At 40.2% G+C, this 25,801-nt stretch overlaps 1 protein-coding gene across 7 annotated transcripts in view; it reads left to right on the forward strand.

Annotated features, from left to right (window-relative positions):
- LOC121909074 (SPRY domain-containing SOCS box protein 4-like) overlaps positions 1–25,801 on the forward strand; it is a 79,786-nt gene that overhangs the window by 20,116 nt on the left and 33,869 nt on the right. For 2 of the 7 annotated variants that reach the window (XM_042429456.1, XM_042429462.1), the window contains exon 2: positions 24,479–25,441. In XM_042429456.1, coding sequence (XP_042285390.1) covers positions 24,709–25,441 — 733 coding nt within the window. In that variant the 5' untranslated portion in view covers positions 24,479–24,708. Of the gene's footprint in view, positions 1–7,591; positions 7,652–12,275; positions 12,390–16,018; positions 16,178–23,467; positions 23,535–24,478; positions 25,442–25,801 lie in introns of those variants that run through there. The other 5 variants (XM_042429460.1, XM_042429458.1, XM_042429459.1 and 2 more) reach the window with 5 other exon arrangements.

Raw genomic sequence — 25,801 nt, forward strand, 5'->3', positions numbered from 1 at the left:
ATAATCTTTAGCTGCAGCCCTAGATTCAAGTTAATGTGTGTGTGTTGAGGATGTGTTGTAACACACTTTGCTCCTGTTAACCATGAAACTTCAAGGAAAAAATTGTTGACATAAAAAAAATCCTCTTTTTTTTTTCTTAAAAAAAGCAAAGAAGCAAAATCACACAAGATGTTTTGCCTTCATTTGATATTTTTTTTCCAATTCCAAAGTGCAAAGCGGTGACAGAAAGCTTGTACTGTATGTTCTACTTTCAAGCTGATTCATTTGCTAACCAGATACAAACTACTATGACTTGGCAGACTTGAGTATTCTGTGGTTGAGGTGTGGAAATTGTGGACTTTTTTTTTTTTAAGGAAAAGCTTCTGCCGACACGTAATCGAAAATTCCTGGTGTGATATATCTCTTTTGTACAGGAGAGTGGCCCTGGGGAAATATTTAGTCCTGTCGAGAGGGAAGGAGGAGAGGAAAAATGACAGGGAGATGGAGCGATGAGGAAAGTGCAGGAGATATGGAAACGATAGAACAGATGATAAGAAGCTCATTATTCTGTTCCTATATTTGGCTCCACATATCCTCCTCTCTTAGTCTCACGCCTACAGTGAAGACATCCTCTGTGTAGGCCTACATCCTACTGAAACCTGTCGACCGCACGCCTGTCTGTCTCTGCATGTATGTGTGCACACTTCCCCGGCACTATGTAGTTGTCATGGCAACATTAGATCGTCTGGCATATAAGGGTGTTTTCAGTGAGGTTGATGTATAATGAGCTGAGGTCTTTGTTTTCAGGAGGAGATATTCATCAGTTTGACCTTTACCCTCAGCGGAGCAGGGTAGCAGTTTGAATGTATGAGGCTCTTTCTCTTTCTGCGTCGAGTTTTTCTCACTTCTCTTGTTTGTAACAGCTCTCATCTTGTCACAGCGAGGTCTACCTGCGTCTGATTCACGAGTAGAAAACTGAAACGTATCACCTGGTGCTTGTAGGGTTTCAATGTTTACTGACGCTCTCAACCGCCACTGCTTGTGTTGACTCTTTTTTTTTGCCTGTGGGAGAGAATGCAGACCTTACATGCACAAAATAATCAATTTAAGGATCCTCAGTCAGATCCCATATGAGACAATAGTCCAATTAAGCAGCGTTCACATTTACACATTGTGTTTTTTTGGTGAGGCCAGACAGTTTTAAAGTAGCATGCAAGGATGTTTCACAAACATGAACAGTCAGACAGGTTTTAAATTTAGAAATGTAAATAAAGGTGATCTTAACATTTTTTTTTTTTTTACCCAGACTGTCTGCTGTACACACAACACTACACTGCAGAGCTGCTTGTTCAACTATGACACTGTGAACAGACAGGTTGTCTGTTCACTTGTGTTGTGATTCCTTTTAAGTTCTGTTTTAAAGTTGTGTCCAAATATGAGTAAAATATTATTATAACCAGGAGGCCAAAACTTCATAACACTCAGTTTATAAAATGATATAACTTTTCCATTTTCTGACAGTGGTGATCCTGTTTCCATGGTTTTTCCTCCGAGTTTAGAGTTGCACAGTAGAGCAGAGATATTTTGGGCACACAGGGTGCCTTTCATTTTCTGTATGGACTATGTTAAGTAAATGACATCACTTCTAAGGTTTGGATGGATGTGATAGTCTGGTTCTTTGATTTAAAAATAAAAGAAATTTCCCAGCCTTATAACCCTGTGTACAAACAGAGAAACAGGGCTACGACTGCTGAAGCGCTTCAGTGAGAAACAAACAAACACATTGTCCACTACTAACAACGAGTAGAAGGTAAAGCTCACACTTTAGAAATCTGATAGATTCAACAACATAAAATCCTTTTTATGTTTGTGTTAGATGAAATCAGAAACGATGGCGCAGTGTGTTGTTCCCGATTGCAAAGACGAAGAGTTTGAAATGCTTCTTGTATTGCTTGTAGCTGAGGCTCATTCATATCTTTAAATGATTGCTGAAACACATCTACTCCTGTGAGAATTAAAATAAAACTTTCTTTTTTCGTTACCAGCTTAATATCAGAATGTTGGTTTGTAAGAGCGTTTCCGGCACACAGTGGTGAATGAGTTGTAGTAAGTTGGAGAGGTCAAGACAGAGATGGACGGACAGAGAGTGACACCTGCATAGAGCTGCTAATCCCAAAGTAAAGTAGATTACAGTAACAGCCTGATGCCCCACCACCCCCCACCCCAAAAGTCTGTCTGGAGGAAATGGAGCTGCCATAAGCTGCTGAGAAACTGCTGCCTGTGCTGACCAGAATGCTGCTCAATATCACTCAGCTCTACTCTGAACTTTTCGCCTCTTCTCTAATCTCTCTGTCATCTCCTTCGTGTCACTCTGGCTGCTCTGCTGTTGTACCAGGTCTGTGTGTGCGACTGCTGTTACTGTGGTCTGTACTGCGGATGTGTTGTTGCAAAGAGCCCTCGTCTTATTGAACAGCGTGTTTATATGTACGATGATGCTCTCGATGACACCTCAATTTCTGACTAATTATGGAATATTTAGAAAAAAATTCCCCAAGATGAGATCTTTTTTTCCCCCCAAGCTGACATTGACTCACTTTTCCCTCTGGTTTCATCTTTATTTTTGTATTTATATTATAGCTCTATGCAATATGCAGTACATGTATACGATGGACATACTGTGCAGGTTACTAATTACAATTTAGCATAAGGTGCAATAATACCACTTGTATCTATTTTATATATGTAAATGTTTATACAGAGCTACAATACGACACAAGGGTGTGGTTCAGACATGGGTCGTAAGTTTTTCTTCTGTTTGTATTTTTGTGGGGCATTTTTAAGCCTTTATTACAGTGATAGTATAGACAGGAAAACAAAGAGGAGAGAGAGAGATGGGGAGGTGACATGCAACAAAGGTTCACTGCTGGAATCGGACCATGGATGTTATGGTTATGTGGCATGTTTCTTAACCTGTAGACTACAGTTTTAAGTTTTGATCAAAAAAGAAGCTATTCAAGATTTTCAGCTAAAATAACGCAACAGGATATCAAAAAAATTACACTACAGAAAACCTAAAGACTCAAATGAAAAGGTCAGATTTAGTCTGTATTAAAAAATAAGAAGCCACACGTAATAACTTCATATAGAATATCAATATTCTGAAAGGTACCTGGAGAGTTTTTGACCACTAGTGGCTCTATGAAGCTCTGTTTTGATTGTTTGTACTGTAACTGTAGTCCTACTACCAGTTGTATGCTATTCCACTTACTGACAGTTGGTGACGGTAATGTTGTCCAAAATTTTGGTTTTGGTTGTCATTTTTGGTTGAAAATCTAAATTTTCCAGGTTTTGGAATAGTGTGTGGCCATGAAGCATAGTTGGCAGTTGTTCAGTCTCACAGGATGAGAGATGCAGGTGTGCAGATCTTGAATTATGGGTACAAATGATGTTTCTGTTATGACATAGTTTAGTTTAGTTTGGTTTAGTTTATTTGCACACACGTGTATATATATATGTGTGTATATATATATATACATATATATATACATACACACAAGACAATAAGAATTTAAAAAAGTTTAAACATTTTGCAGCCAAAAATGGCTTGTGAAGATACCTCCCCTATATAAATATCAATAGTCATACTATAATTATGTATGACTAAACAATGATTATGTCATCACTGAAGTTTCAAGACTAAGCAATAATACAAAATTGATAGAAATGTACTATTTGCCTTGAAGTTTGTTTACAACTTGCGATAAATTACAGTGAAATCCATGAAGTGTTATAAATCTTTACTAATTAGAGTCCTTTTCAGATGTTTTCTGAATAATAATGTAGATGTTGACATCGTTACAGCTCTGTTTCACATAAACAAGCAGAAATGTCTCGCTGAGTGAGACAGACGGAAACAGTGAATGTGTCACACTTTGAGGGGGGGAAAGACCTTTCTGTGGACGTTGGCAGCAGTGTTGTCACACAGTATGACAACAGAACAGACTGTGTGTCACCCCATGTGACAGGGCTAATATCACATTTTGTAAATGGGTCTCTTTGCAGTGTGACATGCAGTAAATGGCAAACATGAAACTCAAAGATGATGGTAGCTTTAATTGCTGCTCTGACAGACATTTTATGACCCACTGTGACTCTAAACGCACAACACATCAAGAAAGGAAAAGGCAGTAAGGACAAAACATGTTGGGTAAACACACAGGCATCTATATGTGACAAATTTGCTGAGTGTATTCCTGATAACGCAGTATCTGTGTCTGGTTTACTGATGCCTGTCATCCATGTAGTATATATATTTTTACTGACCTTTCACCTTTGGGTCCAGCTTGTACACTCACATACTGGATAAAGATGTGTCAATGTAGACTGAACACTGCAGGTAAACTGTGAGCTGGATATCTGCAGGATTTCAATCCTAAATATAATTTTACAAAGCTCAAAGTATACTGACTGGGCATTTTCTGAACCTTTCAGCCACCTACAAACCAAAGGCAGACAGACAAATAGAGTCACAAATTAAATCAGTGTAAGAATCTATAATCTCGATATACACATTAACTTGATTCTTTTATACCTGTGTGTGTCACAGTTTGTTCATATCTTATTTGACAAATTTATCAGTGCTTGACAAGAGATAAAAGGAAGTCTGTTCTGCAATTTCAGTGTGATAGTGAAGGATATACCCTAAAGCCAACTTGACTTGTCTGCTTGTCTGCTGTCCAGCAGCTTGTTCTTGTGTGTGTCTGTGTGTGTGTGTGTGTGTGTGTGTGTGTGTGTGTGTGGAGATAATGTATCTGTCTCCACCGATTACCTCTGTCTCTGTCTGTATTTTTGTATCTGATCGTCTGTATGACTCTGACCTGGTTTCTTGTTTTGGAGTAATGACTCAGAGGCTCCAAAACAACAGTTGATTCTGTTGAAAAATGACTTGTTTAAAAAAAATTATAGATTTCCCAATAGCCGTATCCATGTGTAATTGTTGTTATAGTGAATGTGGGCTTAAAGCAGAAGGTGCAGACACAAAGACGAGCAGATGTGTCTGCACTTGATCACTTTGAGGAGGTGATGTGGTTTGTAAGATTCCATTTTCTGTGATGTCTTCAGAGTTATCAGACCTTGATGTGAAACACAAGATTGAATTTGATTTCACACAGTATGACGTAAATACTTTTGTATCATGTTGACAAGTCAAAAATGCCATGAGCCATTAAAAGATGACTAAAAAGTCTGTAAAACAGCATGCTGGAATGAAGTTGATGCTGTGAACAGATTGCAATAATAATAGTTTTGTGTTTTCCATCCCTGTGGTAAGCTACTGTATATTGTGATATGACAGTAATGTTGTTATTGTTACAGCGTGAGATTTACAATAGCTAAGTTAATGGGGATGTATCATGCACATTTCCAGGTCTATATTTATATTCTGGGGCTCTACTGGAATTAAATAGACATGATTTACAGTTGAAAAAACACTGTATTTATATTTTTTATATATTATATATTTATGCAGCCCCTCAATTCAGCCTCAGTCTAAAACAGGCTGTTTTAGCTCCTGTCTCTTTAATGCCCCCTCCCAGTGAGCCCACCCTGCTCTGATTGGCCTCCCGAGCGTCAGGAGGCCAAACTTTTCAAATACAGCCGTACATGTTCGAGCCTGAAATATGTGAATGACCAACGTAAACAACCTAAGCAACAAAGGCTACCAGCGGGCGGCTGTTTGTGGGCATGCACAAACAATCTGACATCATCATGAGGAGGAAGTAGATTTAACAAAGCACGCAGAGCAGGCTGAAGCCCTGACTTTTGACTTGCAGGGAGCATTTTTATATATGTTCACCTCAAGTTCGGGGACCATGTTTAACACAGACATCAAACATTGTGACATTATAGAAATAACAGAAAATCACAAAAAGTATATGTTTAGAAGCTAAGAAGCTAAGTTTATAATACAGCTTTTAGGTGACAGTTATAACTTCTGGCCTTGCAGGTTGGCCAGTAAAAGAGATTCACTAATACTACTTTATTAATAATCATACACTTTTCAGCTGTTACTGAGTTATGTGATATGTGTATTTTACTGAACACTCATTAGTTAGAAGATCTCCAGGCTACTTTTAGCACAGCGTTGCCTCAAAATCTGATGCCAGTATCAGCATAATGTGCCTGTAGCTGTAATGTAATCAGCTCTTTTAGAGTGACAATCTTTAATCCATTGAGATTCTCTGCACATGTTGTCTTATCCCCTTTAATTGAAGGATTTGCCCTTTGTAACGACATTTAATTGACAAATGATACAGTAATGTAATAAGAGTCTGCAATCAGACATAGAATTTGTGTGCTTTTCACACTCTGTGGGAGGGAGGCAGCCACCTATCACGTGCTGATATATATATATGTGTGTGTGTGTGTGTGTGTGTGTGTGTGTTAATGATTTAGGGTCTCTGTGGGACACTGAAAGGAGGACTTGGCACGTGGCAATGAGGGGTCAGGAGTGACAGACGCAGACCAGCAGCTGTTGGGGAAAAGGGAGGAGGGAGGTCAAATAAAGAGAGGAGAACAGAGAATAAGGGAGAGGAGAAAAGAGGAGGTTTGGCAGCTGAGTGAAAAAACAGTGGGAGGAGAGGAGTGGCAGGGGAGGTACTGGATTGATGGACGGATAAGCAGAGATGTAAAGAGAAAGGGAAGAGAGGGTAGAGATGAGACGAAGGCGAGGAGGAGGCCATGGGGCAGCTATGAAGCAAAGGAGAGACATAAATTAAACTGAATTACATTTGAAAAGTCTTTTCTTTTTCAGCTTTTACCTTTTTAAACACACAAAACCGTGCTTAAACAATGCAAACAGATCTTGCTGTGGATACATTTGAAAATGCTGATCTAATGTAAACAGGAAATGCTGACAAATTATTGTCATATGATCCCAGGCCTCTGTTTGTCATGTGAAGAATTTTTGAGAACTTTGACTTGCTGACACACTCCATTCTTCATACTTTGCAGTGACAAACAACATTTAAAAATGGTAGGATACAGTTTAGGTGAAATTTGTCAAAACTGCTCGTTCGATGTCCAATAACAGAACAACAAGGTTTCTAGGAGTGTCTGCATTAGTGTAGACACAGCCTTAAATTGACAGAGAGAGCTGTATATTGTACAGAAAGCAGGGGATGTGGCACCCAGTGACGGTATAATTGAAGAGCCTGAAAGGGAAAGAAAACTGCATGTGTCCTGTACAAGTGAGACTGTGACTCACGAAGAGAGCTTTCCCTTAATGAAACAAGACATTGGAAGGTTGTGTTTTTAATGGACAGAGTGAGAGAGGGTGAGAGAGGGAGGGAAATGAAAGCAGCAGATCCCTGTCTTTCTGTCCCTCCTGCTGCCTCCATTTACCATCATTGATTGTGCAGCTGGGCTGAATTAATGCATGCCTGCTGTACTCAGATGGCCGGCATCTGTATCGATGTGTGTGTGTGTCTGAGAGAGAGAGAGAGAGAGAGAGAGAGAAAGGAGTAGAGTGCCCGTGTGTTTCTTTTGTGTTCACACAGTAAGACAGCTGACTGCTGGTGTTCTCATATTTCTGGTCTTATGAATGTCCTTACAGGCAGGGAGGGAGGAAAGGAAAAACCCTCTGACATGAGGACACCATTGCCCCTTTGTAAAGGTATTGTAGAGTAGGGATGAGGGTTTGGGGTTAAGATTAAAATTAAGATCAGATTTGGCTCATAGAAGGGTTAAATAAGGTTGGAACTCAGGTTTAGGTTTAGTGTTGGAGCCAGGATGAGGATTAAAATTGTAATTTTGCACTTAAATGGTTTAATGTCCAGGTTCTACTGTATATTGCTGAATAATACTATACATAGAAATAGGTTAATCACTCAGAGGAGGCCAACTGCACCAAAAAGGAAAGTGATCGAGTCAATATTAGAGGAAACACCAGTGTTTCTTTAATAAGAAACAAGCTTTCACTCAAAGATGAAAAGGGTGGATGAACAGTAATGTAGTTGGAGGTGTTTGACAATTATAATGCAGATTATAACTTCATGGTTGATGTTAGTTTACAATTAAGAGTCAGGGTTAAAGGAACAGTCCTACATTTTGGGAAATTACTCTTTTTTTTTTGTAATGAGTTAGCTGGGAAGATCAAAACCACTGTCATGTCTGTATGGTAAATATGAAGCTACAGCGTGGTGACTGTTAGCTTAGCTTAGCACAAAGACTGGATATAGGGGAAACAGCAAGCGTGGCTCTATCCGAAGGTAACAAAATCCACCAATCAGCACTTTTAAAGCTCACTAATTAACATGTTATATATTGTTTGTTTAATCTATGCAGAAACCAAAGTGCAAAAACAACTATTTGTAATGTTAGGGGAAGTTATGTGCTGGACTGTTTCCTCCAGTGACTGACTGCAGTATCTGTTGGTTTCCTGGCAAACACACAGTGACTAATCACAAATTTGGCCAATAGTCCAGCACATAATGCCAGTTATCCCACAAATGGTATTGATCTTCTCATCTAACTCTTGGCAAGAAAGTGAATAAGCGAGTTTCCCAAAATATCGAACTATTCCTTTAAATTAGAAGTAAATGCAATTTTAGCTCAAGGTAGATAATTAGTGAATGAGCGCAATCATTGGAAAGTCCTCACAAGAACAAGCACAAGGACTGTATATGTGTGAAAAGAAAGGCTGATTGTTTGAGCACAAGATCAGCACGTGTGTCCTTCATCACCGCTCTTTGGCTGTTACCTTGTCCAAACTGGCCATGCTTTCTCTCAGCCATCTGTACATGGTAATTCTACCATCTACTGTTTCTTTTTTTCCTCTACCCCTCTAACTCACTGTCCTCACCCTGAGGCTGTGCGTTTCAGACCCCTGGTCCTCCCATTTCCTTTCTTCTGCGCTCCTCTTCTCCCCTTCCATCCATCCATCCTTCTCTCCCTCCCTCTCTGTCAGTCCTTCTCCCCTGGGCCATGTGGACAGTTGGATGGCTTTGTGTTTGACACGTGTGTTGGCAGGAGTCAGTACACACACACACACACACACACACACACACACACACACACACACACACACACACACACACTCCTACAAATGCAGATGCACACACACCTCCAGTTTCTATTGTCAGTAAGCTGCTCAGCTGTGAGGCCCCTAGCCCTAATTCTCTGTGTTGGGTGAGGACAGGGCCCCCATTGTCCTGCAGATTAACTCACAAACACACACACACACACACACACACATACACACACACACACACACACATACATACACACACACACACACACGTGTCCCCAGACCCCATGGGGTCCCTTAAGTGTGAATGTGCCTTGAGGCAGAAAATCAGGGGGCAATTTACGGCAGTGTCCAGCAGAGAAGATGGGGGATGTACCTCGAGCTCAAGCCTCTGTTTGAAGCTTTATGTCAAACTGAATCTTTGGTTTCCTGTTAAGGATGACAGAACTGAGTCTGAATCATTTTATTAGACCATAGAATAATTGGAAAAATGTACAGGAATTTGCTTTAGTGATATGTGCAGGAGTGTACTGACAATTCACAGAATTGAGTTTTAGATGTATCTTAAGCTGTATATTGAGCAAATAAAATAATACATACATTTAAACAGTCAATGTTTAACGGAGGGCAAGATGGCTGCCAACAGCAGGGGTGGTTTGTTACACGCCATACCTGCCTCTATATACCACCTTTTCTTGCCATTTTTGTCTACCTTGTCTTGTTTTGTTTTTGGCTTTTGTTTTTTCCACTTGGACAAAGCCTCAGTATGGGAGAGGATCAAACATCAGATACCATTCTTACTGGACAGAGCACAACTGAATTTTTTTGGCCATGGATACTATGCAAATTACTCCACCTGCGTGGTACAATAAGTGATAAGCTGACATAACAAAGGAAATAGCATATGGCACATCTTAAATACACTTCTATTCCTACTTCTGCTCAGTGGAGATATACAGCTGAACCCAAGTACAGCCCCTGACCTTATAAGTAAAACATCCAGACCGACAGTCCTCCACACTCGACGATAGAAATGCATACAGGTACAGATTGGGACTGTAAACCAACCTCACCTTGGTCTGCCTGGGATGTTGGAAACTATTCCTGGCCTGGCAGAAAAGAGGAATAACTGGACTATATTTCCTATGGATATCCAAGACCTGCTGTCTTTTGAACAGCAACATCTCAGCACTGACTTTCACAGGGAGAGACACGAGACAGTTATTGGTCATGCTGCACTTAAATAAAAGGAACTCAGGTATTTTCAAACTGTAAACTATGCCAAGGTAATCTGGGACTTTAAGTCTAAACCAAAAGGAATTCTTGAAGGTCATTTAAATATTCAGAGTATTATATCAAAGGGAGTTCAGGTTCAACATCTATTGACGGACTCTAATTTGTATTTCCTGGCTGAGTGAAACTTGGCTGAACAATAATATTCCAACAACTATGACTGATGTTGCCTGGTATGCTTGTTATAGAAAGGACAGATAATCGGGAAAAGAAGGGGGAGTCCTGATCTACATTAGAGACATCCTCAAGTGCTCTGAAATTAATCTGGATACGTTTGATTTAAAATGTCTAATCTTAAATATTGTCTTGTTAACTTAGATGAATTTTAACATTGTAATGCTTTACAATCCTCCTTCATGCAATGTCTTTTTATTGTAATTTACGTGTATTGTTGAAACTGTTAAATTGTCATGATGAAACCATAATACTTGGAGATTTTAATATAAATTGGCTATACAAAGGCAGTAAGCAAAAACTCAAAATTATCACACCAAAATATAAATTGCATCAAATAAGAAAAGGTTTAGATGACTTACATGAACAAGTAAAACACTTACAGATCTAATGTTTACTAATAAACCTGAGCGAGTGACAAGAACTTATATTGAACTTATAAGAACTTAATTTATTGACAGTTCTGTCTGATCATAATTTGATTTTGTCAGGAAACTGACGCAGAAAAATGTTCGCAGAGTTTTTGCAGTAGACCAAATGTCAGTAATCACCAGAATGGGATTTGAGAGTGAAGTATGTGATATAAATTGGGATTCAGTTTTACAAACATATGATTTAAATAAATGTTGCAATATCTCCATGGATTCACTCGTAAATACATCTCAAAAATGTGTAAAGGCATTCAAATGTGGTAAAAAAAGACCATCTCAGCTTTGGGTTAATAATGATATTCATCAACTAATGAAAAAGAAGAATCTCGCATTTAAAAAATCACATTCCACAAAATTTTACACAGATACTCTTATTTTTAAAGGACTTAGAAATAAAGTGGTCAGTGAATTGAGAAAAGCAAAGATCGCCTACTTTATGCTGTTGATTGCACAATCGGGGGGAAGTAGCTCATCTCTTTGGAGACATATCAATAGACTTTCTAAACAAGAGTCTAATCAGAGAAAAGGAATAATTCAATTGAATGTAAATGGAGTGATCAGTTCTGATGGCATGGTAAGTGCAAATGCACTTAATGCCTATTTTGTCCAATCAGTGGAAGAACTGGCAGCAAACTTCAGACTGATAGAGACTTCAGTAAATGACAACAAATTCCTTTTCCATCACACAGACTGATCAAGGTAAAGTTCAGCAAATAAGTGATCAATTAAATAATTCAAAGGCTTTATATAGATATATTTGGGGTAGACACTGATTTTGTAAAAAAGTATACTGATACTCTGATAAGGCCTATAACACATTTGATACATTTATCCCGTGGAATTTTCTGAAATATTTAAACAAGGAATTATAAGTCTGGACAACCTGACCACACTTGTAATTATAGACCGATCTCAATTCTCCCTGCAATCTGGAAAGTTATTGAAATGTTTGTGACAGAGCAGTTGACTAATTTTCTTGAAAGAAACCAGCTTCCTCAACCAAAACAATTTGGGTTTCGACCAAGATATTCAACAGAAATGGCTACATGTTGTCTTAAAATAACATGTCATCCTAAGATAAGATGAGCCAGAAATTATTAAGAAGTCTCTAGATGATGGTAAAGTGGTGGGAGCAGTATTTTTAGACCTGAAAAAGGCATTTGATACTGAAAATCATGAGATATTTTTAAATCCACTTTTATAAGCCAAACTCTTCCCAACAAGCTCTCAGCTAGTTTATCTGGCATATCTGGAATCCTGAGAGCAATGTATCAAAATAAATGGTATGACCTCATCCCTTCAAAATTTCAGAATGAGCATACCACAAGGTTCCATTCTGGAACCACTGCTCTTTTGCTTATACATTAATGAGCTACCAGACAGCTGGTACCCAAGAGGTTGGGTGCCAAATGTATGCTGATGATGCAGTCATTTATGTATCGATAAAGACTCCACAACAGGCTGCAAAGTTACTGGAAAGGCAAATGGTCAGTGTCTCTTCAAAATCACTTCCTACCTCTGGACTGTGCAAAAACTGTTTCAATGCACTTTTCAATAAGACAAAAATTGTGTGATGGCTTTACAATAACTATTGATCAGAAGGAAATAGAGAAAATAAATTAGTTCAAATATCTAGGTGTTGTCTCGGATTCTCGATTAAAATTTGAAGCACATATTAGGAAAGTATCTAAGACCATCAAGACTAACCTTAACTGTTTTCGATTGGTAAGATCTTGTTTACCCATAAAGTCCACCCAACTATATATGCACGCCATGCTTTTATCGCATCTCTCCTATCATGTAACCATCTGGGGCCATGCAACCCAATCGGCAATGAAACCTATGTCATTAAACAAGCAAGCTTTGGAAATATTGGATCAGAAGCCAAAAAAATGGCACCATGGTAAAATTAGAAAAAAGTTTAATTTATTAAGCTTTGAGAATTTTATAAATCTCTCATTTACAAAATTGATTTTTAAGTGTTTGAATGGCTTTGCCCCAGAACTTGTCAGTCAAATGATTTTAAAATATAATAGCAAATGGGCCACTATGAGGGGAGCAGTTAGTGGAGACTGAAAACCAGCAAAATGCAAAAATACATTCAGTCAATCCTCTTTTTTAGTTAAAGGCCCACAGATTTGGAATACCCTGCCATCAGAAATCAAAACATTTCCTGATTTTAAAGCTGTCAATACTAAGGCAAAACTATGGCTTAGACAAAGGCAAATCTGTGAACACTGAGATACATGGGTTTATATAGCAGACATACTTTCTTTCCCTTTTTTTGTTCTTAATCGCAAAGTCAAGTATACTTTGCATCAGTTGCATTTTATTTAAATGTAGCAATGCCTACATGTCCCTGTCAAATAAATTAATAAATAAAAATATATTTAATCAGGGAACATTTGCCCCTCAAGTGATTTTAATGACCTACAGTATGTTATTGCTGTTATGCTGGACAGCACAATCCATTTTTGTAATCACTGGTTTGAAGCAAACTAAAACCCAGAAAAGCCTCTAATCCAATAGAATTAGGGGGATGAGTTTGTGAGTTTGAATTCTACATGAAAATTAAACTGCAAATTAGCAGCAGTAAAATAATGACATGAACCAGAAAATGTAGTTGAATGCCTGGAAATTCAAGCTTTCTTTTGGCATACTGTCTTTAAAGCTGATCCTTTCACAACTGCCTAAAAATACAAACAAGGCACTCCCTTATTTTACAGCGAAAAATAATCAATGAAATATGTCCCCAAACCATGAAACCTGACCTCACAGCAGCATGACTTTCAGATTCTTTGCCAGATTTCTCAACTCAGTTCTTTTCTCCCTACCTGTGTGTATTGTGTTAAGCCTACAGCAACTGCTCACATTCAGAACCACTGACCTACATCGGCTGGTGTCTAGAATAACAGGGAGTCAGTTAGGAGGTTGAGGTCTATATGTGTCTTACCCATATGTCTGCCTCAGGTGATCCATGGCCGCCAGTGTGTGTTTACAGATCTGCAGTTTTAAGTTTGTGAACATTTGTGGAGAATAGTTACATTTGTTTCCACAATGTATATTTTTCAGGCTTCTTTAACTATCTTTTACTTTTTTAACATCTGCAAGAGTTCCAAAGTGTAGGTCGGTTTACACAGACTGTGAAGTGAATTTATATGTCCATTGGGGCTGCAACTGATGCTAATTTTCATTATTGAAATCATTTCGACAATCATTTACTTGGCTAATTAGTTAATTGTTAAGTCTGTGAAATTAAAAAAAATGTGAAAAATGCAGAATCAGAATTTCTTAGAGTCCAAGCTGACTTTTTTTGCTTGACCAACAGTTCAAAACCCACAGATATTCAATTTGCAGTGATATAAAACAGAAAAAAGCAGCATATCCTCTCATTTTAGGAGCTTGAGCCAGCAAATTTTTGGTATTCTTTGCTTTCAAAAAGACTGAAACAAATAATCTGATTGTCAAAATAGTTGCCTATTCATATTTTATTGACTGTCCAATTGATGAATCCATTCAGCTCTGATGTGCATTTGTGAGTTTTTGATGAGTGAGGGTGTTCTTTTTGATTGCACCAGCCCCTCTTTGTTAACTGCAGATGTCTCTTGAGAACGTAAATGTGATACAATGTGCAGATGTGATGTAATGATATGGTAATAGTGGGAAAAGTGATGTTGTGGGGAATTGGGTTTTCTGGTGGATGCAGCAATCCCAGGAAAAGGAAGTCCTTACAGGAAGTGAGTTGACTGGGCCTCAGTCTTGCATGACTGCAAACACTGGTGTCTGTCTTAATACTGTATGTATGTTAGTGTGTATGTATGGAAGAAGTAAGTGTGCACGTGCTAGCACATATACACGAAAACTCCTGTACATTAGAGCGTTAATGTGTGTGTGTGCATGGGCATGTTTGTGTAAATTGTTTTTAGATGCCACATGGAAGTGAAAAGTTCTAGGAGTGTAAGAGAAAAAACTCCAAGACAATATGTGGGTGTTTTTTTGTGTACAGTGTATACATTTGAGATTTTGTTTGGATGTCATCTGCTATTCCTCATGCTTTCCTCATTTCCCCGACTTTGTGAATGAGTGATGTAGCTGTGGGAAAAGGCTTCAACAAGGAAAGGCCAAAAAATGTTAGTCATCACATCACCTTGAAGTCAAATTATGCAGTAATGTGCAGATTTGAGGACAGCAAAGAACTGGTAACACCGAGAGCAACAGAGCAGAACAAAACGGAGCAGATCAGAACATTTAAACAATGAATATAATGTGTTAATTGCAGAAATATAAGAAACACTTTGTACCATGCAACAGTAATCTGATATGGTGAAAATAGTACATTTTCTTTTAATAGTTTGTACATGTTACTGCAGATTCTTATAACTTTGTGTTCTTGTGTTTCACTTTCAACTTTTTGTGCATCCATATATGTGGAATACATGTCACATGACTGGCATGTTTCAGCTTGATGCCCAAAATGTGCCACATACCCTACTCGTACAGCATATATGGCACGTGTAGGTGTGTGTGTATGTGGACATGTGTGCCTCTAACAGGGGCGGGGGGGTGTTGGTGTGGTTGGTCCGCTTGCTGTGAGCTCTTTGTAAAGAAGGGGGGAGGTAGGAAGGGGAAGGGGGAGGTGAAATGGGTGTTTCTCTCAGCTGCCTACCAGTCTGGTTGCTGTTGGTAACTTTGCTTGATGAGATCAGAGGGGATCGGCTTTCAGCCCTTCATCTCTCTCTCTCTCTCTCTCTCTCTCTCTCTATCGCTCTCTCTCTCTCTCTCTCTCTCTCTCTCTCTCTCTCTTTCTCGGAAAGTCTGAGGTGGAACTGAAACAGGAGTGGGGCTGAAAGTCTGTTCGGAGCTGTAGTTGTCAGCGGAGAACATCGTGACGACGCTGCCTTGGAAACACAATTTAGAGTCGGAGTGCAAGTGTGTTGGGGGAAGGTGAGAGCAGTGGAGGGGGGGGCGAGGAAGAAGTGATAGCCTCGGGACAGATAAGCTCCAGGGAGGGAAAGAGGGAGGGAACAAGAGAAGGAGGTAGGGAGGGAGTGGTGGGCAGCTCTCTGAGGAAAGAGGGAGCCTCTCTCTCTCTTTCTGTCTCTCAGTCAGACTTGCCGGCTGCTGCTCTCTTCTTCCTCCTGTCTGCTTGGGTTCTCTCACCGGCGTCTGGTCAGAGGAGTTAAGCTGTGTTTTGGCTGCTGACTGGATTGAAATATGGACTCGGGCTGAACAGCTACACGCAGCGAGACATGAGAAGAGTCACTGGAGATTCACTGTAAGCAGCTTGATCTGTTATGTTGTGTAAAAGGTGTAGTGTGTCATCGCTAAAACATGTCACTACTGAAAGAGATTTTTGCTATTTCTAGCTGATGCTTTGTGATAGTTCACAGTGACATTTAGTGGATCTCTGAGAGTTAAAGTAGCCACAAGTATGATTCATTTTTCATTGTGTTTACATTAGACACGAGCAGCTTATACGCTGCTGCTGCTGTTAACCTTCTCACAACATTTTCTTCTCCTGTGGATACTACCGTGCACTCAGCCTCTCCTCTTCCCTCCCTCTCTCCCCTCTCTTGCTCATCTTCTGTCGCCTTTAATTCTCTTAATGGTCTCAAGGCCCCAGCTGGCCAGCTGGGATACCCCTGTGTGTGTGTGTGTGTGTGTGTATGTGTGTGTGTGTGTGTGTGTGTGTGTGTGTGTGTCTTTTGTTTGGGATAGATAGAGAGTTGAGTTAAGGGTTGAGGGATAAGCTATCCCAGGATTTCCCCCGCTCACATACAATAATAGGATAGATCCTGCTTTCTATTTTTAAACACAGTGTTTGTCTATATGTTACAAACACCCCTAATCTGACGGCTCGCTCCACTTCGCCTGCAGTAGCTTTTCTCCCAGTGTTGTGTTTAGTCTATGGATGGGTGGATTGGGGTGGGAGGGTGTATTTGTGTGGTCCATCCTGGGATGGAGAGATAGCAGTTCTCCTTTCTGACTTTATCCTTTTGTTTTGTCAGCTGGTGACCTCTGTTTCTCTCTCTTTCTCTCTTCATCTCTTTCATTGTTTGTGTTCTCTTTCTCTCTCTTTATTCGACTCAGATCCAAACAGCCCTGCTCCACCGCAGCCTCTGCCAGCTTTTTCTTAGTTTGTCCCTTTATTTAAATGATGGCTCTTTATAGGCACTGTTTTTAATCGCTTTCCTATCTTTCTCTTCATTTTCTGTCTTTCTCTGGATTTTTCTGTATCACACTTTGTGCCCTTGTATGTGTGTGGGCGCTTGTGTGGCTGTACTTTTCTCTTTTAAATGCCCTGACACAGCACCCTGTATTCCACTTTGCACAGAGCAATTTCTGAGAACACCGTGGTGACGGAGACAAGTTCCTCAATCATAAAACATGTGCGTCCGTGTATGTGTGTGTGTCACACAACTGCAGCTGGCTGCAATCGTTTCCATTATCTGTTGATTATCTTTTTGACTAATTGATGAATTGCCTATAAAAATGTGAGCCCAAAGTGACGTCTTCATATTGCTTGTTCCATTCAGCCACCTGTCCAAAACCCAAATATCTTCAATTTACAATGATACGAAACAGAGAAGAGCTTCCCTGATACTGTATCAGACAGAGCTGTCAACTCATTACACTGCATTTCCATCTTCCGTCTGTCATTGCCTCCACTATAACTGATTTCTGTGGGGGGAAGGGGATTTGATTTTCCCTAACCAATCACTAGAGACCAACGTATCCACCTGAATCTAACGTCATTTTACGTCGACACTGATGCGTAGTCATGCCAACATACTGGTTTTGCCAGGGATTTAAGAGTGGAGTGGAGTGAAGTAAAAACAAACTAAGATGTCGTGTGATATTGAGGAGACATGCTGTATATGTAAAATAATTCCGGCGCACAGCTTGACAACAGCATTAGTCCCGCCTGTGGCACTGATTGGCTAATTGTTAGTCCCCCCACCTCATTTGATCGATTGCTTTTTCAACTGAGAAACTGCTGTTTCATGTCGTGATGACAGACCAGAATTAGTCAACTCGGTGGAGTGGGTGGATTCAAAGGTCTGGACCCAAGCAAGAGAAGAGCAGCAAATCTTCACATTTGAGAAGCTTGAACCTGCAAATATTTATATAGTTTGCTTGATGAATGACTTACACTGTTAATTAATTATGAACATTGTTGTTGATTAGCTGATTAATAACTTTAATTAGCAGTAAATTAATCTTTTAAGCTCTACAAAGCAGTCTTTGCTGCTTAGTTTCCCTCTTTTAAACCTGCAGTAACTTATTTTTGGGGGCAGCCAAAACAAGCTGTTAGCACACTGACTTTTTGCTAACTTGTTAGCAAACATACAGAGCAACATTAGCATTTATTCATGTTTCTTTTCACCAGATGAATGTAAATCCAATATTCACTCTGTTTTAGCTCTTTTTTGGTCTCCCTCAATCCCTGAGAAAAATATCTGGCTTTTAAGCCTCTAAATGCTCCGCTATGTTTATCAGCTAGCTGCTAACTTTTGGTGCTGGGCAGGTAGCATGCAGTCGGTTTTTAGAGCTTTTTTTCTGAAAACAGCTGCCTGCTGCAACCGAAAACATCACTATGATGTTGATATAAAAATAATATTGTTGATATAAAAATATTGATTATAGCTGCTTCAAGTGTTGTAGTAAAACAACCAACAAATTTGTGTCCCCAATGCTGTTTTAGAAGCTATTCCGTCATGCGTGAAATTATTTCTGGTGTGATGTTGGACTTGTGTGGGTGTGACACATTTCATCACACTCTTGTGCAAGTGGGTTGGATGTTAAATGAGTAAGGCAGCGGCTGTGCGTCATATTACGACAGACTTAAATTCAGCTTCATTACTGCTAAATAAATATGTGTGTATATATATATATACATATACATACATATATATATATATATATATATATATATATATATATACACACACACACACACATATAGCACCTGGGTGTGTGTGTGTGTGTGTGTGTGAGAGAGAGAGAGATGAATAGGTTTGGTCCGTAAAGGAGTTGTCAGTCACTGTAGCACTAATGGTCTTCCCTTGGGGCACCAAGGATTTCAAGGTGTCACAGCAGGCATGTGATGAATATAAGAACTTAGGAGCAGACACTTGTGTGTTTTCATGCATCTTCTGTATTTCAGTCAATCTCTCTAAACACACTGCATTTTATTTCATTGGCAACTATTTAGTTGGAATTCCTACATTACAAACGATGGAAATTCAGTACTTAAGAAATAGAGTGAGGGAGTTTTAGGAGGGAATTTTTATATCAAGAAAAGAGCCGATTAGAGCGAGCGGAGGAGGAGGATGTGGGAGACGGAACATGATTCATTAGGGAGACGACGACTGGAGTTACTTTATAAAGAGTAGAGTCTGTGGTGGGATAAAGAAAGGGTGGGATTCTGCTTTTCTGACTGGCATTTGAATTCATAAAAGTGATGCATCAGGGATATGTCACCAAAGGCAACTCGTGTATAAAGGTCATTTCTTCCACAATACATACATACAGTAAAGTACATAGTCAATTTCATTTTTGTGAGAGGGGGTTTGTGCCTGTTAGTGAGCATGTGTGCGCTTACTAGTGTATGGCTATGTTTGAATTTGCCTATGTTCAGTGTTTTGCAGACCATACTTTTCCTGCATGCTGAGCTCACATTGATTGCCTCATGGTAGATGCTGGGGCATTCGGTGGCAGGCCTGAGATAATTTGTACCAATTGATAGGGTGTCAGCTCTTGCTGTGGTCTCCATGGATTTACTAGTACAGTAAGGCAGAAAGACAGACAGAGACAGAGAAAAGTGGATAGGGGAATAGGGAAGAAAGCTGAGAAAAAATCAAATAGATGGGGAAAAAAGATAGAGAGTTGGTGAAAATAGAGGAGATACATTGTACAAAAGCAAAGAGAGATGGAAGAAAGACAAAAAATGAAACCTACAAAGGGAGACAGTGATAAAAGGGTAGAGATATCTCCCTCTACAAATGCCTAATAAGTCCAGAGATGTCTTTATGGGTTCTTCTCATCAGCTGCAAGATAAGTTTAAAGTCCCAGTCTGGAGTCTCTGTCTGTATTTTGACATCCCGTTAGCAGCCAGACGGTACAGTTTATGTCTAACTCTGGCATCTTCAGCTACCCAGGGATTTACCTCAGTAGGAATGAATGTCAGCAATGTAGAGACGATGGTAGTTTGTTTAATCTAGTGGGTACATCTGTTGCTATGAAGAGATATAATATAAATGTGTGCGTGTGTGTGTTTGTGGTTGCGTGTTAGTACTGTTTTTATACACTGTGGCGCCCAAATGTCCCCCCCCCAGGAGTGGAAAGTGGAAGAAGTGACCACTTTGTGATTCATTTTTCAGATGTCATAGGAATTAAGCATAGTTGCTATGATTTAGTATGACAGTTAAGGTTCATGTAAGGTCAGAGCTGGTTTAAAATCAGTTATGTAATTGTGGTGGTAAAGTTTGAGCATAAAAGCTGTGACCTTTTTTATGCTTTTTGTGGGCAAAGTGCCAATTGTTGGCATAATTTATGACAAATTCATTATCAGCCCACTACCATGCTGGCCTGAGGAGGAAATGATTTGGAGCTTTGCCTGTTCTCAAACTTTAAAATGTTCACTTCTTATTGAGTTTCACAGCTCTTTGTGATCCAGAAAATCAAGCCTGACCAACATATGCATATCCGAGTGAGCAAATTTTAAATTAACGCGCAAAACCTGATTCTATACTTAAATCAGAATTCACAACGACTGGAATAATTTGAGTTCAGTCACCCTTGACAGGGGAGTCAAAATGTTAATTTTGCACACTGCTGACATATTTAAATGCAGACTCATAGCATTCCCTCAGAAAAAGACAGACACCTCAATATTTCAGGAGGAAGTTGCTGAATTTCTTATGTAATAACCGAAACTGACACGTGAAATGTTTCACTTAAATGTTTCAATGCATGGACTGTCTTTCCATGTGAACACCAGTGGTGTCTCATTGGTCTTGGGGGCAAATACTTTGGAGTTCAGATTTGTTGAATGTTAAATGTAAATAACATTTGTATGTGTCTCAGTAAATGAAGGCCATTTTTTCCACGTTTTTCTTGTGAGACAACAGCTGTTTCTGCTGCTGTCACTATGTCTGCAGGTGGCTGGATGGTAACTTGTGGACCAGCTGATCTTGGATGAAAGACAGACATACACACACACTCACACACACTCAGAAAAGACATTCATGCATGAACACAGAAACAGAAATGTCTAGCCATGATCCTGTGTGTGGCCTTATGGCTCTCTGGCTGACCTTGATTGACCGTCTCAGACATACACAAACACAGTAACTGCAGCTGTATTCTGAAAACTTGGTTTATGTGTCATAAGTTGTTTTTTATGTAAACATGGTTTCTTGGATCCTCTGGAGAGTTGCGCATGGTTTCTGTGGAAAAGCTCACAGACATCTCTGGTCTATTCTCTGAGGGTGATGCAGTATGAGTGAGAGGTTCATCACCAGTTTCCTATCCTGTGTGTGTGTGTGTGTGTGTGTGTGTGTGTGTGTGTGTGTGTGTGCGCGCGTGCGTGTGTGCGTGTGCGTGCGTGTGTTACTTCAAAGCCTGACTGCCCAGTCAGAATTTGTTGGGCAGTTTTAAATGAAACAGTCTGTGAGGCAGACACACTCACACAGTGTCCTCCTCTCATGCAATATAATACTCTTACAGACACACACACACACACATACACACACACACACACAAGCCGCCCTCACACACTTTGTGTGTGACGGGAGCTTGTTAGCAGTGCAGCAGGAGAAGCCAGATGAAGCCAGCCCACACACCAGGTGCACACTGCTGTTTGTCTGTATTCTATCTGCCTTCTTATCTTTGATGAGGCTCATAGAGTAGTTTTTACTTTAATGTAACATGTCTTTTAACTTTTATCTCACATTAAAAGTCCTAGTTGTTGCACCTTTCTCAATTCAACTGATCTTTTTGTTTTGCTGCCACACTTACTCTTCTTAGCCTCTTTCTCCCAGTTTTTCTTGTCCTTCTGTTCTTCCTGTTTCTCTTTCTTCCAAATTCCTGTAACATTCTGCCTTCATATCCATCCCCAGAAAACCCCTTTGTGTTATTTGATATTTACAAAGTAATAACTTATCCCACATCACAGCATCACCAGCATTACATATTTGTGTGTGTGTGTGTTTGCTTGAGCATGGCCCCATGTAATCTGCTGTCCCCTCCGTACCTGTCTAACCCAGCTGCACGGGCAGATGAAGGGAGGAGAAACAAGTGCAGTCGGTCCTAAATGAGTTGGCTGCAGAAGAAGAGAGAGATGGAGGGAGGGAGGGAAAGTAAACAACAGATGGCAGAAGCATGTTGCTGCTATTCGCAGAAGCAGACACTGCGCCAGCCCACCAGCTTCTTGAGAGGTTACTATGCAACGGTGACCGTGAGGACACAGGGTCAGAGGTCAAGTGCCTACTTGAAGGCAGCCCATAATGCCAGATTGTCATCCACATGCTGTGTCAGACTGGGCCAACTGAGACACACACACACACACACACACACTGGAGAGTTTGTACAGTGTTAAATAGTGTTTTCTTCTGCTGAACGTTGGCAGTGGTGACTCTAGAATCTTCCAAGCAGCGTCCACCCTTAACACACCTGCCAGCCGTGATGACACACAGAGGCAGCTGTGTGTGTGCGCGTGTGTGTGTGTGTGTGTGTGTGTGTGACATCACTCTGTGGTGTTGGTTGACTGGTTTGGTGGAAATATTTGTGCTTGTGTCATCAGTCTTTGGTTAAAAAAAGAAAACAGTGTACAAGCTTTGATATTAACTGTACTGCTTTGTACAGTGGCTTTTGTTTAAAATCGACTGTTTGAGGTGTATTTTCAGTTCAATAGTATTGACTTCACAAGCTCAGACAACTGGTCTGTGTTGACACTGAGACAAGAAACTAAACAGACATACATCAACAAAGCAAAAGCCAGGATTTCTCCTATAAAAACATGATAATACTGTACTGTGAGTTTTAACCCTCTCTATCTTTTCTACCCTGAATGAATTGACATGAATTGCAGTGTTGACATGTAAATAAGCTGTGCATCACTCCTATCGGGGTGTGAGACACTGTTACCAGAAGAAGTGTCAGTTCAGCATAAAAATAAATGTGTGCCTTGTGGTGGGTGAGGTAAAGACATGCAGCAGATAGATGAGACACATAGAGAGTTGTGTCACTTCCCTGTCTGTCCGACGTGTGACTGTCTCTTTTCCTGTGAACAGGAAGCACTGCTGTCATTCCTGGAAGAGATCACTACGTCATTTTAACTATGCATATGTATCTGTGTGTGATATAATCTTTACTGGAAACTAAAATAACAAACAACAAATAACAAATTAAACAATGTCACATTTTAAAACTATGATGTGGTATAGTTGAAGTAAAAATCTAGTTTTTTGTTTTATGTATTTATATATTTCTAAAAACTTTTTATGTACACTCATTTGTTCATAATATGTTTTTTTTTTTTGTTTTTTGTTTTTTAACACAGTGTCACAACACCCAAAATACTTTAAACCAAAAGTGGAAGTGAAACTGCAGAAAAACTTGCCCACACGGTAACTAACTTATTACACTGAAAATGACATCAAATGGAAATTTCATTCAAAATGAAACCATATGAGACGTCCCACCAGTCGACCTCACTAGTCTCTTTTAAAAAAGGCCTAAAAATATTTCTACTCAGGAATGCTTTTTCATCTTTACTCTTATGACTATTTTCTTTATGTTGTGTGTTCTATGTTATTAATATTGTAGCACTTTGAGTTTCACTATGAATGAAAAGTGCAGTACAAATTAAACATATTGTTATTATTACTATATTAACCTTGGTTATTACTCACTATACAAATCACTATCGGGATTTGTAGTGTACATAAACGTTTATGTATATGCTGGAACACAAACTACCTGCTGTTGATGCGTATACATAACGTATCATATAGCTTATATCTATCAGTACAGTGTGAGGGTAAGTGTAAGTCAAGCTGACATTTTCAACTCTGTTACACTAAAGAGGGAAGATAAATGATTACCTGATGTTTTTGTTTTCCTCCCGTTGTGTTGATATTTTTTGCAGACTCAGGCGATACTCATTAAAATTACATTACCTAAATGAGAGCGTGCCAGCTTCAAATCCGGGCAGCGTTGCACAACTGGGGAGTGTTTGGAGGGTTTACATGCACGTGTTGGTATTGGCATATGAGTTTGCTGGGAGGATACAGGATGAGTCAGAGGAAATGTGTTTGTGCTAGTGTGTGTATATGCTTGTTCATCCTGTTTATTGTTTATTCCTATCAAAAGGGAAAACCTCACATAAAATCTGTGAAATACGTTTTGCCAACACCATTCTTCTTTCTCTTTCCTCTACTCTTTGTTTCTTTCTCTTTTCATCATCATCTCTTTGTTCTCTCTCTAGCTCATTGCTTAGACGAATGATTAACAGTCAGAGGAGTTACCTCCCATGTTTTAATCTTTCTTTCTCTTTTCCTTCTCTCAACAGGAGCGGCAACAGTTCTATCTTTCTGAAGACATTTGTGGCATGAAACCAGATCGCGTAGATCTTTCATTCATAACCTCCTCCTCCTTCATCTCCCTCCACCACTCTTCAGATAGAAACTCTCAATTCAGCTCCGCCTTGATGAGGTAACGTTGAGCTCCACGCAGCGCAGCACCCACCTGCAAAGACACCATCCTTCCTTCCCTCCTTCTGTCAACCCTTCCACCGCAGCAATGGGCCAAAAGATCTCTAGCAGCATTAAATCGGTAGATGTACGCGGGGAAAGCGGTGGCTCCCCATCCTACCGGCCCTCGGCTCACAGACGGCAGCACCCGGAGTTGAGGGGACCAGATTTCTCCAAGCCTCCCAGGCTGGATCTCCTCCTGGACATGCCATGTGCTGGAATGGAGACCCAGCACCGCCATGCGTGGAACCCTGACGACCGCTCCCTTAACATTTTCATCAAAGATGAGGATAAGTTGACGTTCCACCGCCACCCGGTCGCTCAGAGCACGGACTGCATCCGGGGGCGGGTGGGATACACAAGGGGTCTCCACGTCTGGAAGATTCACTGGCCCTCCCGGCAGCGCGGCACCCACGCCGTGGTCGGGGTGGCAACTTCTGAAGCTCCTTTACATTCTGTAGGGTACACGGCGTTGGTGGGGTCAGACTGTGAGTCCTGGGGCTGGGATCTGGGACGCAACCGGCTCTACCATGACAGTAAGAACCGGGCCCAGAGCTCACTGCCCTCATACCCTTGTTTCCTAGAGCCGGAGGAGTCATTCACCCTGCCGGACTCTCTGCTAGTGATTCTAGACATGGACGAAGGCACGCTGAGCTTCATGGTAGACGGACAGTATCTAGGTGTGGCATTCAGAGGGCTGAAGGGCAAGAAGCTATATCCCATCGTCAGTGCTGTATGGGGACATTGTGAGATATCCATGAAGTACATCAACGGCCTGGATCGTAAGTACCATATACATTTTGTTAACTACCAACACATGAGAGCATGCTTGAGTGCTGAAGGTTAAGCTCAATGTGGATGTTTCATGGTATTTGTGTACACATGAAATTTATGATGAGGAAAAGCCAACGTTTTCTACTTTCAACAAAAATATTAAGAGCTAGGTAGCTGTTACCACCAGAATAGGAAACCAATTGTGTTAGCCAAATCTGATTCTGTCTCCACATGTCCGAGGCTGTGGTAAGACTGAAAATATATTATGTAACTCTGTAAACTCAAAGATTGTGCATATGACACACGTATTGGCAGCAAACTGGTTGAAAGTTTGTTTGAGTTCAGTGATAAAGCAGAAAATCCAGGTG

The sequence above is a fragment of the Thunnus maccoyii genome, chromosome 12 (genome assembly GCF_910596095.1).
Source record: "Thunnus maccoyii chromosome 12, fThuMac1.1, whole genome shotgun sequence".
NCBI lineage: Eukaryota > Metazoa > Chordata > Actinopteri > Scombriformes > Scombridae > Thunnus > Thunnus maccoyii.